The sequence below is a fragment of the Chiloscyllium plagiosum genome, unplaced genomic scaffold (assembly GCF_037043375.1).
Source record: "Chiloscyllium plagiosum isolate Xiang-an unplaced genomic scaffold, Cpla_swu_hap1 HiC_scaffold_17, whole genome shotgun sequence".
NCBI lineage: Eukaryota > Metazoa > Chordata > Chondrichthyes > Orectolobiformes > Hemiscylliidae > Chiloscyllium > Chiloscyllium plagiosum.
Genome location: NW_028270155.1, coordinates 62,041,450 through 62,061,550, shown reverse-complemented (window position 1 = coordinate 62,061,550; position 20,101 = coordinate 62,041,450). Strand labels below are relative to the sequence as shown.

The window sequence follows — 20,101 nt, the reverse complement described above, 5'->3', positions numbered from 1 at the left end:
AGGTACAGGAAAAGGGCGGAAGAGTGGCACTAATCACAGTGCTGTTGGACAGTCAGCGTGGACACGATGGCTTGGATGGTCTCCTTCTGTGCTGAAGTCTTCAAGGGGAGTATTCTCCAAATTGGGATGTGGTTTCGTGAGGAATGGGCAATAACCATGGCTGAAAACCACAACTGAAAATGGAAAGGGAAATGTGTGCACTTCACTTCTGACTGGTCGTTGCATCCCTCTCTCTCACCGACTGCAAAAAGGTGAAAGGATTGACTATTCCATTCTCATCCATATATTTATCCAATGACCATTTAAATGCCCTTAAAGTTGTCAAATCTACTACGGTTTCAGGCATGTCATTCCACGTCCTTAATACTCTCTGAATAATGAAGCTACATCTGACATCCATCCTATAACTATCACCCCTCAGTTTAAAGCTAGTAAGTTTGCCAGTGACACCAAGGTCAGTGCAGTGGTGGATAGTGTGGAGGCCTGTTGTAGATTCCAACGAGACATTGACAGGATGCAGAACTGGGCTGATAACTGGCAGATGGAGTTCAACCTGGAAAAGTCTGAAGGGAGTCATTTTGTAAGACTGCATTTGAATTCAGAATACAAGGTTAAAGGCAGGATTCTTGGCAGTGTGGAGGAACAGAGGGATCTTGGGGTCCATGTCCATAGATCCCTCTAAGTTTGCACCCAGGTTGACAGTGTAGATAAGAATGCAGTTGGTGTGTTGGCTTTCATTCATAGGAGCATTGAGTTTAAGAGCCAGAAGGTTATGCTGCAGCTCTGCAGAGCCCTGGTTAGACCACACTTGGAATATTGCTTTCAGTTCCGGTCACCACATTATAGGAAGAATGTGGAAGCTTTAGAGAAGGTGCAGAGGAGATTTACCAGGATGCTGCCTGGACTGGACTGGACTTATGATGAAAGGTTGCAGGAGCTGAGGCTTTTCTTAATGCAGCAAAGAAGGGTGAGAGGAGACTTCATAATGGTGTTCAAGATAATGAGAGATATAGATAGTGTGAATAGTCAGAGACTTTTTCCCAGGGCAGAAATGGAGATCACTAGGGCCATAATGAGTGTGATTGGAGGAAGTTCTCGGGGAGATGGCAGAGGTCAGTTCTTTACACAGGGAGTTGTGGGTGCATGGACTGCACTGCAGCGGTGGTGGTAGAGTTAGAGACATTAGGGACATTTAAGTGACTCTTGAATAGGCACAGGGATGATAGTAAAATGAAGGGGATGGAGGTTAGTTGATCTTAGAGCAGGATAAAAGGTCGGCACAACATCAAGGGCCAAAGGGCCTGTACTGTGCTGTCCTGTTCTATGTTCTATCACCCCACAAAACATCACAACCATTGCACTGTAAAGACACAGTGGGGCTGGATTTTCAAAGAGCTAATTATTGGGACTCAATGTGAGTGAGATATGACAATCACAGTCGTGGTGTTTGTCTCAGGATCCCAGGGTCTCTGTGACAGTTTGCAATTTGCATGGGACCAGTGGGGGAAGGGAAAGAAATGCCACTCGGCAATAATTAATGGTCCCTTTGTGCCACCACGAGCTGGTTCAGGTACCTGGCCATTGCAGAACTGACATTTGAATGTTATCTTGGTGTATCTCAACAGTCTGTTAGCACAGAGCTGTCAGGTTCACTGTACAGCGATTTAAATATTAACGGTCTTGTTGAATAACATGGTCCTTCCCAACCCACTTGCTGCGGTGAAAGCATGAAACTTTCATTTCTCTTTCACAGCACTGTCTAGACCCATTGACTCTGCCAGCCATCTCAGGTATTCTCTATTCCCTTCAGTCTATTCTCTTCAAAGCAGCAGCAATCCCCAACATGGCTGCCACCTGTCTTTGGCATGGACACCAACCTAACAGCTCCCATCTCCTGGAAACACTTGGTACCTCAGGAACTCACCTCCTGACCAATTTAATCATTTGAATTCAAATATAACAACACCAAAGCAATTCTGTTGGGGCTTGGGGTTTGGTTGTGGAGTTCATCTGGATTAGGGTTCTCGAGGCTGGTTTGTAAATCGGCCCAAAATATCACAGAAGCAGAATGTAAGCAAAGCAAAACATTCTTCACATTCACCCGAAATAAAGTTAAAAATCACACAACACCAGGTTATAGTCCGACAGGTGTTGTGTGATTTTTAACTTTGTACACCCCAGTCCAAAACTGGCATCTCCAAATCATGACCCGAAATAAAGACAGAGAACAATAAGTGGGGAGCACCGAAACTTTACATTCTGCCTTCTCGCCATGTGCTTTATTACTAGCTTTGTAAAATACCTCAGCCAGGTTTGACAGACAGGGATAGCATTGTGTTTCACTGGTTTGCATCATGAATGACATACACCATCCATGTTTCCCATTGTCCTTATCTCATTGTGGAAAGCCATGGGGCCTGTCAGCTGCCCATTTCAGAATCACAGCAGTTTGCTTCTTGGGTTTCAACAATGCTGTTTGAGCTGGACTGACATACATCCTGAAAGCAGAACACCGAGACAGTGAATAGGAAGGAGTGTGCACTCCTGGTTCAAGACTGAGAACTAGCTCTCACCATTTTTCTAAACAGTTTGGTGCAGTGTAACACTAAGATCGAGGAATGATTTATTTCCTCCTCTTTCTTCACCCACACTCCAAGCTGAGCAGTCATTAAGGTGAGATTGGAATCCATTGACAGCGATAAACAATTTAACAAAGGAAGACTCAGAGACAAACCTGTCACTGGAAGAAGATATTCTGGAGGTTTGTTCCATGCAGTCATGATGTAGTATGACATAGAAATTACCAGCTCTGGTTACAAGGTTATGTTTGTGTCTCTTCATTAGCAGAAACTTTGGAAATTCTTCAGCTATTTGAAAAGTATTCCAGCCACAGAATGTAATGGCACTCGAGAGGTAAAATCTTCGAGGAGAAAGTGAGCACTGCAGATGCTGGAGATCAGAGCTGAAAATGTGTTGCTGGAAAAGCGCAGCTGGTCAGGCAGCATCCAAGGAACAGGAGAATCGACGTTTCGGGCATAAGCCCTTTTTCAGGAAGGGCTTATGCCCAAAACGTCGATTCTCCTGTTCCTTGGATGCTGCCTGACCTGCTGCGCTTTTCCAGCAACACATTTTCAGCTCGAGAGGTAAAAGCCAGGATCATTCTGTCCAAATTGCTTAGAACCGGGAACGTCCTGTAGGTTTTCCTGAAGGCCACATCATCCTGCTGTTGAAGAAAGAGAATATAAATATTCAAAGGAAGCAAACCACTGACAGGATATTTCAGAGCCAATTGTCTTCATTCGTTTGACCTTGACATGACCTTGAAATACTGACACACCTTTATTCATAATGACTTTAAGGTACAAGTTTCTGACAATAAAAACAACAATTGGGAGGGAACAAGTTGGGTTAATCTGTGAGAGACAGGAATTTAGAATGATTGTTTGTCCAGAGTTGAGTTTAATCTGAAATCCTGATTGTGAGGGAACAGGCCTACACCTTCAGGCTACATCCTGTACATTGTGGCAGGTTTGAGGCTGTGTCAGAGGTGAGCTGGGAATTCCAGCAAGTGCAGCACTCTTCACATTAACAGACCCTGCCTTGTCTCAAGGCAGCAATGGGGTTGGTAATGGGCCTCACAGATACCCAAGTACAAGAGTATAACCCACTTTGGTCTAGCTCCCCAGCTGTGTTTCAGTAGAGGCCCAGGGGATCTTTTCCATCCACCTGAAAGGGCAGCGAGGCCTTTGATTTAATGCTTCATCTGAAAGACAGCCCCTCTGCCACTGCAGCACTTCATTTACACTTCACTGAGGTACCAGCCTCGATCAGGTGCTCAAGTCTCCAGAATGAAACTTGAAACTACAACCGTTGATTTGCCACAATTTCAAACTTAAAACACTTTAACAAAGGCAACATTTCACTTGATACATTATCAAAAATTCAAAATAGTCAGTACTATTGGCCACGGGTGAACTGATTGAAGTCCCTCCCAGGAGAGGGGTAAAGTCAAGCATCAGCTCCTACGAAAAGCTAAGACTCGGAAGACAAGTCCGTGAGAGGAGCTTTCATGAATAAATGAACAATTTGATAAATAAACCTAAAGATTAATGTTTTAGATTCTTTCAGTGTGTAGGTGCGAACATCCTGTATGGATTTTCCCCTCATACACACTGTGAATCCATATTCTAATTACTTCTACCCAGCCTGCAGTTTTCCATCTGCCCACATCAAAGAATACAAAGAATTTCAGGCTGGGATTGCAAGTTTTGCAACATGGACCATCACATTGGAATGGTCACAGTGACGTTCAGGAGTTGTTGGCAATTCAAGACAGCAACATTTGATTCAACATTGTCCCTTCTCCTCGTCAAAGGGTTATTAATAGCTGATTATTGCTTTGGGTTTGGGATTATACTGTCCATTGTGTGAAGAAATTCAAATAATCAAAGCATACACTGAAATCAAAGTAAAACGTGGAAACTAGTCCCTTGATCCAATCAGTTTGTATTAGCGTATGTGCATGTAGCCTGTAATTGATTGAAAGAAATAACAATTCAGAATGAACAATGTGTAAATGTAAAACAGAATGGGTTTGCAGCAGAAATACACTTCAAAAGGAGAATGACTGCCTTGAGAGCAGATTTTCTTACCTGATTGTCTCATAGCAGTGAACTGTAATCACTATGAAAATGATAAAAGTGCCAACAATGATCAATGCAACAGAACGTGTCGATGAAGTAACATCTGAGGCAACGTCACTGTGATAATCCTTTGAGAAAGAAAATTCTAAATGTTATTATATCAAAGCACCATCTGGGATCTAGCCACAGGTCCACCATATTTAAGGGCTGATCACAAAAATCCTGAAAGCCACTAGAAATGTTCTAAAGGCACTTCCACCAATTCATACCTTAACTCAAGGCTGAAAGAGGAGAGGTTGAAGGAATAACACGAAAAAGGAAAACGAAAGGAAACATGAAATATGGACAAGACTAAAGAAGTCCAGTCTCCAGTACAACATGCCTCACTGGTGCAGAGGGAAATTTCCAATACTGGCTGTACCAGCCTTCAACTGCACAGTGGTTGCAGGTGCCCTTGTAATCCACGCTGCCTTTAGCTCCCAGAAGACAGTGTCCCATGGCTGTGAGCAGGTGGAGATGTATGTGGATTGTGCCATCTTGCAGAGTCTGTCAAACCAGCTTCGTTGCCAGTGGGTGACCCTGTTTTCTTTTCACATCAGAATTGAGGCAGTTCAGCCTGAACCAACTATTCTGAATGTTCCTTAAAACTCCAGCTCCCACCCAGCTCCCATTCAATGTGCAGAAGAAACCCCGAGGTCTAAAGGATCAGAGAAATATCTGTCAATCAAAATGGAGCAGCTGGACAAAACAGCGGAGTATTAGAAACCAGGATTGTTGAAGTCCTTTTTAATTAATTGTTTCTGTTCTATTCTGTTAAATCTACATCAAATGCCGCCTAAATTAAGGACATTTCATACACTGGAGAAAGAGACAGTCAAACCAAAATGGACATGTAGCAATTCAAAACGAACCCTCAGAAACCATGATTTCTGCAAAGGTGACAAACAACTCCAACAATTGGGTCTGCTGTGTAATGGATGACACATTTCCAATCTCATCTGCATCAATGATCATGACATGTTGGACTGTCGGAAAAATTATAGCTCACAGTGGCCTGTTCTGGGTGAGAGAAATGTGCACTGGGCATCTAGACTTTGCTTTGGGATTCTCTCTTGCCTGATGCATTTGCAGACATCAAAATTTGTGCTGTGTTTTATTTTTGGCGCTGGGTTGGCAAGGGGTTCTGGGAGAAAACAGCCTGCCCTTGGATCATTTGAGCTTGAAATGCCTCGACCTTGACTACTGCCAACTTGCCTCTTTCCTCGGCTCATCAATGACAATGTCTGATCCCACAAGGATGGAGAGAGTCAGGTGAGTGAGGTGGGTCACAGGAGTAATTGCAGTGATTTCAATGGCAGGGTAGCAGAGTAACAGCAAAGGGAGCTGAAGGACACAGCATGAAACAAATAACAAAGTGGCATCACAGAGCAAGGCAGATCAGCGATTCGCAGGGAAATGTTTCAGCTCAGTTACTGATAACTTCATTGTGATCAAGAAATCAGGTCGAAACAAATGAAGTTGAAATGGAAAGCCTGGAGGGAAGGGAATGGGAGCAGTGGGAATATAAAAGAATAGTGTGACATCAGCACAAGGGGAGGAGCAGATCCCAAGTAGCTGGGACTATTTTTCAAATAAGGCACAACCCTCTGTCTTTCTGGTAAGTTTATACACTGTGCAATGAAAAAGGACATGGTGGGGCACCTCAGTTGTGTTGAGTACACACCCTGTAGCACGTGGCAATCCAGGATGCTTCTCATGTTGGACATGATATTTTCTCATGAACCTGTTTAGAATTGTGATGTCACTCCCCTGGAGTAGGTAGCACTTGAACCCAAGCCTCCTGCCTCAGGGGTAGGGACACGACCCACTGTACCGCAGGAGCCCTCTTGTGCTGGACAATCATGTATACAGGAATTATCACCGTCTGGAGCAGCTTGAGCTTCAGAGCGTGAGCAGGAACTGACATGCTGCAGCTTAATAATCCCCGAGCAGAGAGGGAATGAATGACTGCCTAAAGAGAACCAGGTAGGAGTCCCAATGCATCTTTCTCTTTGATTGGAGGTGGGTTTGTGAACTGGTGATGGCAATGCCAAACTGTGAGCAGCTTGGTGACTCTGTTTAGGGAAACACCGATAAAATTCCGAATGATGACAGTGGAAGTGCCACCACTACGTAAGGGAATAGACATACATTACTGTAGCCACAGACACCAGGATGGTATGTTGCCTCCCTGTTATCTGGGTCAGTGATGTCACTGAGTAGCCAGGGACCACTCTCAGGGGAAAGAATGATATGGGAGACTGGGCAGAAAAGCAAGAACCCACAGGATCCAAGAGCACGGGACAAATTGAATCTGAGCTGTTCAATGATAGGAAGCAAAGGGCAATGGGCAACACTGCTTTTGTGATTGGGAGGCTGTTTCAGTGGGGTTGTGGAAGGCTCTGTCCCTTACTTTACTTGGCAGGTATCAATGATGTAGGGACAGGATTCAGTTTGCAGATGTTATAATAATGGATAGTGAGGAAGAAAGCTTCAGGCATCAGAGAGATTACCACTGAGCTGGGAGAAAACGCGATGGAGAGAAATGTAAGTAGGGAATTGGAAGGGGGCAAATGGGTGAGGGAAGAAACGATAAATGGTGGAATACTGAGCGGTGTGAAGGAATAGAGAGACTGTGGAGCACATGTTCTCTGAGGTTACAAATTAGGTCGATCAGCTGCAAAGAAGGCCAATAGGATTGTTGATTAACCAAGGGGTAAAATATAGCAGCAGAGAGCTTCAGCTCAATCTAGGTCAGCCACTGGTGGAGTCCTGCACACAACACCATTTACAGGGTAACTGGAAGGATTTGATCACAGAGAAAATGTACACAGAGATTGACAAAGATATCACCAGGAATAAAGAACACAAGGACAGATTGGAGAGACCAGGCTTTTTTGGAACAGGGAAGGTTGAGGAGAAATTTAATTGAGATGGACAATGCAATAGGTGCTTGAGGCAGAGTGAGCCTGTTTCCCTTGGCAGAAAGATCATTAACCATGGGGTAGAAATTTAGATTAATTTGTGGATGAAAAGAGGGTAGTTGAGGAGAAAATAGGGATCTGGAACTCGCAACTGAAAAGTGTAATGGAGTCAAACCCTAATTATGTTCAAAAATGAAAATTGGATATGCATGTAAATTGTTGTAATTTACAGAGCTGCTACTGGAAGGTGGGATTGATTTGGATAGATCCCTCTCAGTATGCACAGACGTGATGGACAGAATGGTCCCCATCTGTGCTTTCAATGATCTATGTTTCTCTGTTTCCCTTTCAATCCACAATGAAATTGTATTCAAACCACAATGAGAGGACAGATTGATCACAGCATGCTGGAGATTTATTGTTCCTACTGCAATCCATCCAGAATAAAACACAGTATTTGATTGGATCATTCGTACCAGTAACACAGCGAAAGAGGTCAAGTGGGTGCACTTGCAGGTGATGTAGTGAAGCTGACTTTCTGTCGTACAGCCAGACTCACTCCAGATGCCATGACTTGTGCTCCCTACAATGAAAAGTTAGAAAATCAGAGGTGAGCCATTACTCCTCAATTCTAGAGCGAACAAAGTTTATTTTATCAAATGTTAACTCACCTTTTCTGAAATCCCAAAAGACACATTTTCCACTTGAGTTAGTCTAAAATGGAATTGATTTACATCATAAAGGGCTCTCATTCACTTAAATAATTTATTTGTTCAGGTGCACAGCGATGAATGAATGAGTGTTTGTGTTTTCCCTTACCGGCAAGGTTGTGTTCTGGAAGACAATGGTCACTGGGTCGGTGAGGTTTTCAATGCTGACATTGACCACTTCGATTCCACTTACTAGATTGTTTAACACAGTGCTGTTATTGTCACTCTGGAGACAAAGGACAGCAAGAGTAATGTATACTTAAGGACTGTGGATACTTTTTACAGATGGGACTGTGTATTTTAAACAGGATTACATTTGAATAAATTCGTATGTACAAACCTTTTTGCAGAGACTTGGCCTTATTGGTATTTCAGTAAGTGATGCGAAATAAGAAGCATTTCTGAACGGTATGAGTGTGCAGCCAGCATGAAACTGCCCACCCAAACAAGACAGAGGCAGCTTAGTTTTGCAGAAACATGTTTGGATTCATTGGTCAGAATGTCCTCACCAACATATGGGCAGCACGGTAGCACAGTGGTTAGCACTGCTGCCTCACAGCGCCTGAAACCCAGGTTCAATTCCCGCCTCAGGCGACTGACTGTGTGGAGATTGCACATTCTCCCCGTGTCTGTGTGGGTTTCCTCCGGGTGCTCCGGTTTCCTCCGACAGTCCAAAAACGTGCAGGCCAGGTGAATTGGCCATGCTAAATTGCCCACAGTGTTAGGTGCCGCGGTAAATATATGGGAATGGGTCTGGGTGGGTGTGCTTCAGCGGGTCGGTATGGACTTGTTGGGCCGAAGGGCCTGTTTCCACACTCTAAGTAATCTAAAAACATTCCAAAAGGCTGATTAAAACTGAATCCTCTTTTGTTCTTTCCAACTTTGAACACATTGTTTATGATCCGACATTTGAAGTAAGAATCTCTTCCTGTAATGAGAGGCTGTTCATCCGGGGCACTGAATATTGGAAATAGAAAAGTTCATGTGGTGTGGATGGAAGTAATCTCCTGATCTCTGTACTGGAAAGGAACACTTTGTCTGTGACTGCTGATGTTCCAGTTTACCTGACATCAAGTTAAAACTGGAAATGGTTTTGCAATCCATGGATTTTCCGATGTTTGTAGCACCTTCACTTCCATTTCAGTATTTACTCCAGGTCTCCCAATGTCAGCTATTTTCCCAGCTCGTGAAAGCTGTTCCAACCCACACTGCCCAATTCTTTTACAATTACAGAGTACTTCCCGGGATATGAGAGATTGGGAGAATTGGGGAGTATGAACTGTCCAGAGTAGAAAATTACTGAATGAAAATGGAGCATATAAGGACAACTAATGTTTGAAAAGTCAAAGTGATGCAAAAGATGAAATAAACAAAAACTGAAAGTATTGTTCCTGTTGGTTCCTTTGTTTTTTTTTATTTGCTGGAGACTGGTATTCTGGAAGAAACACCAAGCTAATGATGGATCAATATACTGAGTACTTTGTGTCCATTTTCACACAAGAGGAAGCAGGCAAAACACCAGTAATAAACAGTAAACCTATTAACTAGGAGCAGGAGCAGGTAACTCAGCCCCTCAAGCCTATTTTGCCGCTCAACTGATCATTGCTGATTTAATCTCTGCCTCAACTCCACTATCCTGCCCTCTCCCCAAAACCCTCTAACCCAGCATTAATTAAACATCTGTTTCTCTCCTCCTCAAATGTATTCAGTCTCCCATGTCCACTGCATTCTGGAATAGAGAATCCCATAGATTCATGACCCTTTGAGAGAACAATGGATGAATGAAGGGATTGAGGTTCTCGTCAAGAATACAAAAGCATTATACGTGAGATGTAGACAACTGGGATCAAATGATTCTTATGAAGAGTATAAAGAGGGTAGGAGCATTCTGAAGAGGGAGATCAGGAGGTCAGAGAGGGGATATGAGAGCCTTTGGTAGATAAGGTTCAGAAGTCTCTAAAAACATGAACAGTAAAAGAGGAGCTCGAGAGAGAATCGGGTCCCTTACAAATCAATGAGGTTCTCTCTGTGTTAGGAGATGGGAGAGATGCAAAATAAATACTACGTGTCAATTTTTTACTGCGGAGAAAAAAGATGGTGGCTAGGGAACTCTGGGTAAATAAATATAAATGTGTTGAAAACAGTTCACATTGCAGAAGAGGAAGTGTTGAATGTCTGAGAAAATATAACGCTAAATAAATCTCCAGGACCTGATCAAGTGTATCCCAGAATGCTGTGGGAAGTGACGGAAATAATTGTGGAGCCCATTCAGAAATATTTGACTCATCTGTCACCACAGGTGAGTTGTCAGAGGACTAATGTTGTGCCTTTATTTAAGAAAATTGTTTGGAGAATTGTGTTCAAGAGTCAGGAGGTCATGATGCAGCTGTGTAAGACATTGATTAGGCCACACGTAGGATTTTGTGTTCATTTCTGGTCGTCAGTCCAAAGGAAGGATTGGAGGCTTCAGAAAGAAGAGTTTGCAAGGATGCTGCCTGGATGAGAGGGTATGAGCTATAAGGAGAGGTGAGTAAAACTACTCGGAGTGCAGAAGCTGAGGGGAGACTTAGTCGAAATGTACAAAATTAATGAGATGCATAGCTAGGGTTGACATCACTGTCCTTCTGAGCAGTTTATGATCTCAAACCCAGTGTTCTCCTGCTATAACTTCAATACAGCACAGAACTAAAAACTACTTAACAAGTTTTGTAAATTGAAGGGTCAAATGCGATGTTCATACAGGCACACAAGCCCCCATACAAGAGGTAAAATACAGTTAAGTAATTTGGTAGCTTTTCCTTTGAGTGACAGAGTGAGTGCTGAAGCTGTGTTCTCTCCTGTTTTCAAGTGTGGGTCTTGTGTCTGAAGCAGTGCCACAAGTATGTCAGTGAGCTTACATAGGTGGTCGAGGTCAGTGAATGTATCTTCAAAAGGACATTTCCCCCGAACCACACCACTCTCACCACACGCTGCTCAATGCACCACAGCCATATCACCCAGCAGTCCCTGGGGACTGGGACTCAGACCCAACATCCAGATACTGCACCTTGTGCTCATGCAGAACCCAGTGAGGCCAGACCCTCACCCAGTTCCTGCTGCTTCCACAAAACTCCAACTAATCGGGATAGCAGCCCCATCACACGACACGGTACAATACAATCACTGGGACATTTCTCTCTCTCTTGTTGGAAGATGTTGACCATGAGAGTATGAAGCAGCGTGTATGAGCATAAACCTGCTGTCCTTTCTTGCATCCCACTCCGAGGCACAGCATTACATTTCACGTTGTTAACTTCAAAAATGTAGCGATTACTTGATATAATATTATCCTATTGCTATTTTCCAAATGAATTAACTTGCATTATACTTCAATGTTGATTCTGACGACGTTACCTGGAAAAGGTTTGTATTTCCATCGATAACAAAAATGACTCTCGAGATCTGAACATTTGGCTGCTCCTTAACCTGGTCCAGAAGAGTTGGAGGCAATTCAATTTCAACCTTTCGGGCTAAGCTTGAGACATTTTGCTGCTGGATCTGTTTGAATGAAACAAGGTAAATCAATTGTTTATCATGAGCCCAGCTGGGGATAATACTGAACCAGTTAGATTCCAGAGGGAAACCTGACTTGATTGACTGTAAAGTTTATTTTTCCAGTTTGGGTGCCATGGTGGTCAGTCACTGAACATATTCATAAGAGGTTTCTCATATTCTTTTAACTAAGAGCAGAAGTTTAGCATACAAACTGGAATAACCAACAGCATGATATAAGTGAGACGTTTTGTAAGTATTCAATCATAAACAGCAAAAAGACCCATGAACCCATTTCCACGACAGTGTCTCTCACACACACTTAACCCCCTGTGAACTGTCGCTCCGGTCAATTTCTTACTCAACTGACAAGCTCACCAGGGTGACATTTACACATTCACCTGTGATCTTTTCTCCCCATTACTGCCTTTTTTGAGATACCCAGGCACTTACAGACTAAGAAATGCTAAGGGTTTTTTTCTGCTCTGTCTACCTGTACTGCTGAAACAGCTTATGACATCTTGTTCGCTCTGATGGTCTGGGGACTGTCAAAATTAAACTGCTCTTTTACTGGTATGTATTCTTTTCTTTCAAACCTCTCCCTACCCTCTCTCCAACTGTCTCTCAATCTGTCATGAATCTTAAATTGGCAAACACTCCAAGTGGCTCACCTTTCTAACTTGGAAGTATTTCACCATTACCTCATTATCACTGGGTCAAAATCCTGGAGCTCCCTCCCAATACCATTGTGGGTCTACCTACAACACATGGACTGCAGCAGTTCAAGAAGGCATCTCACCACCACCTTTTCATGGGCAACTCGGGATGGGCAATAAATGCTGACCCAGTCAGTGACACCCACATCCAATGGGGGGACAAAGAAACAAAGAAACATTGTCCAACAGTCTTTCCATCAGGTGACATGCTTGGGTGTTCAGCTTCAGCACATCATTTCATGGAAAGGTAGTTTTGATCCAATGCTTCACAGAAAAGTTTTCACAGAACTGAAAATCCATTTACCTTGAGAGTCCAAGATCCCTGATAATAGCATATTGGGAGCCTTTATCACAGTCTGTACTCTGAAATATCAGGAACAATATGCTGAAGGAAAATAGGTGGAAAGGCAGCCTGTCAGAGGGAGATCAACAATTTATACAGAAATACTGATCGGTTCAGTGAGTGGGCACAAAGTTGGTAAATGGAGCATAATGTGAGAAAATGCAAAGCTGTTCATTTTGGAAGGGAAACCAAAACAGTATCATTTAAATGGAGAAACCCTGCAGAAAGCCGCAACACAAGGGGGCTTGGGGAAACTTGTGCACAAAACACAACAAGCCCACTCACAGGTGCAGCAGGTAATCAGGAAGTCTAATACAATGTTGGCCCTGATTTCAATGGAGTTGGAATATAAGAATAGGGAAGTCTCACTGCAACTGAACAAGGTGCTAGTGAGACCACATCTGTAGTATTTTGGTCCCTCATTTAAGGAAAGATTACATTCCAATGTAATCTGAGGCAGTTCAGAGAAGGGTCACTAGAATACACTTTAGGGGCTTGACAGTGTAAATGCTGAGAGAGTATTTCACCTCATGGGAGATCAGGCAGCATCCAGGGAACAGGAGATTCGACGTTTCGGGCACAGGCCCTTCTTCAGGAATGAGCAGAGAGTGTTCAGCAGGAGAAGATAAAAGGTAGGGAGGAGGGACTTGGAGGAGGGGCGTTGGAAATGTGATAGGTGGAAAGAGGTCAAGGTGAGGGTGATAGGTCGGAGTAGGATGGAGGCGGAGATGTCAAGAAGAAGACTGCAGGTCAGGAAGGCGGTGCCGGGCTGGAGGGATTCGGCTGAGACAAGGTGGGGGGAGGGGGGATGAAGAAACTGGTGAAGTCCAAGTTCATCCCCTGTGGTTGGAGGGTTCCCAGTCGGAAGATAAGACGCTCCTCCTCCGACCGTCGCGTTGTTGTGGTTTGGCGGTGGATGAGTCTCCAGGATTTCCGCTTCCCCGGTCCCCAACGCCTCATCTTCACCATGGACATCCAGTCCCTGTACACCTCCATCCCCCATCACGAAGGACTCAAAGCACTCCGCTTCTTCCTTTCCCGCCGTACCACCCAGTACCCTTCCACCGACACCCTCCTTCGACTGACCGAACTGGTCCTCACCCTGAACAACTTTTCTTTCCAATCCTCCCACTTTCTCCAAACAAAAGGAGTAGCCATGGGCACCCGCATGGGCCCCAGCTATGCCTGCCTCTTCGTAGGGTATGTGGAACAATCCATCTTCCGCAACTACACTGGCCCCACCCCCCATCTTTTCCTTCGCTACATTGATGACTGTATCGGCGCTACCTCGTGCTCCCACGAGGAGGTTGAACAGTTCATCCACTACACTAACACCTTCCACCCCGACCTCAAATTCACCTGGACAGTCTCGGACTCCTCCCTCCCCTTCCTAGACCTTTCTGTTTCTATCTCAGGCGACCGAATCAACACGGACATCTACTACAAACCAACCGACTCCCACAGCTACCTGGACTACACCTCCTCCCATCCTGCCCCCTGTAAAAACGCCATCCCATTCTCCCAATTCCTTCGTCTCCGCCGCATCTGCTCCCAGGAGGACCAGTTCAAAATACGTACAACACAGATGGCCTCCTTCTTCAAGGACCGCAATTTCCCCCCCGACGTGGTCGACGGTGCCCTCCACTGCATCTCCTCCACTTCCCGCTCCTCCGCCTTTGAGCCCCGCCCCTCCAACCGCCACCAGGACAGAACCCCACTGGTCCTCACCTACCACCCCACCAATCTCCATGTACAGCGCATCATCCGCCGTCACTTCCGCCACCTCCAAACAGACCCCAGCACCAAGGATATATTTCCCTCCCCTCCCCTATCAGCTTTCCGTAGAGACCACTCCCTCCGCGACTCCCTTGTCAGATCCACACCCCCCACCGACCCAACCTCCACTCCCGGCACCTTCCCTTGCAACCGCAGGAGGTGCAACACTTGCGCCCACACCTCCCCCCTCACTTCTCTCCAAGGCCCCAAAGGAAACTTCCATATCCGCCACAGATTCACCTGCACCTCCACCCACATCATCTACTGCATCCGCTGCAGCCGGTGTGGCCTCCTCTATATTGGGGAGACAGGCCGCCTACTTGCGGAGCGATTCAGAGAGCACCTCTGGGCCACCTGGACGAACCAACCCAACCACCCTGTAGCACAGCATTTCAACTCCCCCTCCCACTCCACCGAGGATATGCAGGTCATTGGACTCATCCACCACCAAACCACAACAACCCGACGGTCAGAGGAGGAGCGTCTTATCTTCCGACTGGGAACCCTCCAACCACAGGGGATGAACTTGGACTTCACCAGTTTCTTCATCCCCCCTCCCCCCACCTTGTCTCAGCCGAATCCCTCCAGCCCGGCACCGCCTTCCTGACCTGCAGTCTTCTTCTTGACCTCTCCGCCTCCATCCTACTCCGACCTATCACCCTCACCTTGACCTCTTTCCACCTATCACATTTCCAACGCCCCTCCCCCAAGTCCCTCCTCCCTACCTTTTATCTTCTCCTGCTGAACACTCTCTGCTCATTCCTGAAGAAGGGCCTGTGCCCGAAACGTCGAATCTCCTTTTTCCTGGGATGCTGCCTGACCTACTGTGCTGTTCCAGCAATAAAGTTTCAACTTTGATCTCCAGCATCTGCAGACCTCACTTTCACCTCATGGGAGAGTCTAGGACCAGCAAGCATAGTCTCAGAATAAAGGGGAGCCAATTCAAGACAGAGATGAGGAGAAATGTCTTCTCTCAGAGGGTTAAGAATCTTTGGAACTCCTTGCCACAGAGAGCTGGGGGACAGAATCCTTGTGTATATTGAAGGCTGAGATAGTTAGATTCTTGGATCAGTGGGGGCGTCAGGGGTTATGTGGAAAGTGGCCATGGGGAATGTCGGCTCAGCTGGTATCCTATTGAATGGCAGAGGAGCCTCGAGGGGCCAAACGGCCTCTTCCTGTTCCCATTTCTTATGGCCTTATGGAATTCTGGGAGGTAACTGGCTTCTTCCTTGAGAAACAGCTTCCCTTCCCCTGTAAATACAGTCACTTCCTCTCTGGGTTATTCACTGATAGGAGCGACCATATTACAGTAAGCGGTTAGTTGTCTGCCAGTGTCCTGCTGAGAGTTGTAACAATAACTGCAGCAATCCATTAGGTTCGGATGGAGATCTACCTGGGATACAGTACAAAGCAAACAAATCTGGATGCTGGAAATCAAAAGTAATAAGAGGAAATGCTGGAAATACACAACAGGTCAGGCAGCATCTGTGGAGAGAGAAGTGGAGTTACATTTTAGGTTGGAAACCTTTTGTCAGAATTCTAAACAAAGTCAGAGATACAACAGGTTTTAAGCAACACGGGCAGGAGAATGGGAAGATCTGTGATGGGGCCAGGCAAAAGGATTCTCCCTCTCTTTTCACACAGCAGCTGTTGGTGAGGATTCTGCCATTTCCCATCTGTACTCCTGGTCAAGACTCATCTTTTGTTTCTTTGTTTGTTCCATTCTCATCTTCTTTTGCCTTGTACCATCGTCTCTCTTATTATTCAATCACTGCTGCCTTTCACCTTGTCACCAAAGAAGGTACTTTCAGTGTGAGGTACGAATTTGTACTTGGGACTCTGCAGTGGTCACCCTCATCAATACTGTCATGGACAGATGGGTTTGTGTCTTCGAGGATTGCCAGGCTGTTTCAGAGGGCAGCTAACAATGAAGATAGAAGCAGGAGGAGGCCATTCTGCCCTTTGAGTCTGCTCTGCCCTTCATCACGGTCATGGCTGATTATCCAACTCAATAGCCTAATCCTGCTTTCTCTCCATCACCTTTCACCCCATTCACCCCAAGTACTATATCTCACCACCTCTTGAATACATTCAAGATTTTGTCATCAACTACTTCCTGTGGTAGTGAATTCCACAGGCTCACCACTGTCTGGGTGAAGAAATGTCTCCTCATCTCCATTCTAAATGGTCTACCCTGAATCGTCAGACTGTGATCCCTGTTCTGGACACACCCACCATCAGGAACATCCTCCTGTCTCTACCCTGTCTATTCCTGTTAGAATTTTATAAGTTTCTATGAGATTCCCCACTCACTCATCTGAACTCCAGCAAAAACCATCCTAAACTCATCAATCTCTCCTCATGTGTCAGTCCCGCCATCCCTGCAATCAGCCTGGTAAACCTTCACTGCACTCCCTCGAGGGCAAGTGTATCCTTCCTCAGAAAAGGAGACCAAAACTGCAACAATATTCTCAGTATGGCCTCACCACGGCCCTGTACATGAGTCACATGTAGTGCAGACCAGGTAAACACAGCAGATTTTATTCCCGAAAGGGGATTCGGGGATTTCAATATCTAACTCTAATAGACTTACCCTGTGTTCCAGGGTTCTGAACCTTTCCCACCCAGGGCACCTATACAAGGCTGAAAAGTTGTTGTGGCCATTCAGTGAGAATGGGAGATGTCAGGGCCAGTGGAGCTGGGGAAGACCGATACAGCAGGGGGAGGGCAAAGACTTTTAAAAGAAGGGGGAAACGTTGAAGAATGGAGGCATGTGGGACTGTAAGAACAAGTCGTATAGGTCAGAGAGGTTTGAGGAAGTCTCATGGGTTTCAAACAGTGTGTAAGGTTGGCCAACGTCAGTGCTGCAGGAGCCACGCCTCATTAAGGCCACACCCACAGATTGAGGAAATGGAAGAATGTAAAGCTGCATCATTCTGTCAGAGCATTTGCGAACCCACTTTGGAAAGCTTTGCTGTATTCCCTTCTCCCACATGGACGTACAGTACTTCACCTCCCCTTCAATCCATCCCCGCAGTTCACCACAATTCCTCCCCCTGGTAGTGAGTTCCACATTCTCACCACTCTCTTGGGAAAGAGAATGCTTCTTCATTCCTGATTTAATTTCTCATTGACCATTTCTGGAGGAAAGGTCGTACGAGGAAAGGTTGAGGGACCCGAGGCTGTTTTCATTCAAGAGAAGAAGGTTGAGAGATGACTTAATTGAGACATGTAAGGTAACCAGAGGGTTAGATCAGGTGGACAGGGGGACCCTTTTTCCGAGGATGGTGATGGCTAGCATGAGGGAACATCGCTTTAAATTGAGGAGTGATAGATATAGGTAGTTTCTTTACTCAGAGAGTAGTGGGGCTGTGGAACACACTGCCTGCAACAATTGTAGACTTGCCAACTTTACGGATATTTAAATGGTCATTGGATAGGCATATGGACAAGAATGGAAGAGTGTAGGGTTAGATGGGCTTTAGATTGGTTTCACAGGGCAGCACAACATTGAGGGCCGAAGGGCCTGTACTGTGCTGTAATGTTCTATATTCTATTTTATATGATGGAATCAAGTCTTTTTCCATTAAATGAAACATTCTCTTCATGACAGCTTTATCAAAACCTGTCATAATTTATCCGATCTCCATGAGGTCATCCCTCAGCCTTCCCTTGTCAAGAGAAAAGTGACCCAAGCCAGATTATTCTTCCTCAGTATCTAGAACCTTATTCTCCTAGTATCCTTCTCAGAAATTGTGTTGCCAACCTTTCAGTGTCTCCATATCCTTTAAATAATGCAACAAAAGAAAAATTGCCACAGTCCCCCTCTCTCATTAGAAAGGGATGACAAGCGATGGTTTAACGTGAGATACACCACGCCTCATAACACAGCAAGCAGAACTGTGCACAGGACTCCAAAAATGATCTCATTATGATTTGAGATAAGTTTTGCATAATTTCTTTCCTTTTCAGTCTATTCATCTCGATGTGAACTAAGTGCTATGGTTCTTTTATTCTGAACTTTGAAAACCTGCTTTTTTATAGAATCCCTCCAGTGTGGGAACAGGGCCATTTGGCCCATCTAGTTCACAGGGACCCTCTGAAGAGCATCTCACCAAGACCCACACCCCTACCTTGCAACCCTGCAACCCTACATTTCTCATGGTGAAGCCATCTAGCCTGCACATCCCTATACACTATGGACAACTTACCACGGTCAATCCTCACAACCTGCACATCTTTGGACTGTCGGAGGAAACCTGAGCACCTGAGGGAAACCCACACAGACACGGGGAGAATCTGCAAACTCCACACTGACAGCCACCCAAAGGGGGAATCAAACTCAAGTCCGTGGCACTGTGAGGCAGCAGCAGTAACTACTGAGCCACCATGCCACCCCTAATTATCTGTGTACTGCTGCTGACATCCTTTTGTTACAGTACTCAACTTAAATTCTTATTTTTCAAGTAAGAGATTATGCCTTTATGTTTCTCACCAAAATGTGTATCACATGTTTATCTGTATTGATATTTGTTTGTAAACTTTATGCTCATTCTTCAATTGGTCGATGTTGGATAATTTGTGGCAATGCCCACCTTTATTGGTTTCATCCATAAATTTAGAATTTTTTCAATTCCAAACTCTAAGTGATTAATAGAAATTATAAACAATTATGATATATCTCCTGACGCCAAGTTCAAGAGCACCTTTGGAGAGGCTCAGGATCGGATTAAGTATGAGCCTGAGGTAGTTCACAAACATTGAATGGAATTAAATAAGTCTAGAATACAGTATCAACGTGAATTCACAGGAGGGGTTAACGTCAATTTAAAAAAAAACTATACTGAAAGATTCTACAGGCATCTCCCAACATTTTCTCTAAAAATGGTGTTAGTTTCCAACATATGATAGTCATTGCTTACAATGCCCAGCTAAACACAACACTCACCAAATCTGATGGAGGAAAGTGAAGTCCTGGGAACTTTTCAGCTTCTATTCTTTGAATGTGAGCAAAGTAATTTGGCGTTGAGAAGGATTGATTTCCTCCTTCAATTTCTATCTCTGCGAGTATTCTCTCCAGTGTTGTACTACAACAGAAACGCAATTTAATAAAAGCAGAAAATGCTGGAAATATTCAGCCTGGCAACATCTGTGCAGTGAGCAACATGTACGTGGCTCCACAATAAAAAATAAAGGGTCACCCCCACAAGCTCATAACCAGAGGGACCTTGTTGATGACACATGTAGGATTTTCCAGGGGAAATGCTGTAAAGTACTTTAATAAATCCAGGACAACATACTGTGGATTATTAAGTAAATGACGAGATGAAACAAGATATATTTCTCATACTGTGAGCTCTGGGGGTGCTCAGCGTCTGGCAGCCAGCATTCCCAGGGACTGGGCATGTGTGTCAGGCAC

General features: G+C 44.9%; 1 protein-coding gene across 1 annotated transcript in view; it reads right to left on the bottom strand.

Moving 5' to 3' along the window:
- Window positions 1–3,116: 3,116 nt before the first annotated feature.
- LOC148147369 (uncharacterized) overlaps window positions 3,117–20,101 on the bottom strand; it is a 203,966-nt gene continuing 186,981 nt past the window's right edge. The window contains exons 12-18 of the mRNA XM_087995595.1: window positions 19,631–19,769; window positions 11,710–11,853; window positions 8,426–8,542; window positions 8,278–8,320; window positions 8,083–8,189; window positions 4,653–4,771; window positions 3,117–3,223 (exon numbers count right to left, since the gene is read on the bottom strand). Coding sequence (XP_087851721.1) covers window positions 3,175–3,223; window positions 4,653–4,771; window positions 8,083–8,189; window positions 8,278–8,320; window positions 8,426–8,542; window positions 11,710–11,853; window positions 19,631–19,769 — 718 coding nt within the window. The 3' untranslated portion in view covers window positions 3,117–3,174. The remainder of the gene's footprint in view (window positions 3,224–4,652; window positions 4,772–8,082; window positions 8,190–8,277; window positions 8,321–8,425; window positions 8,543–11,709; window positions 11,854–19,630; window positions 19,770–20,101) is intronic.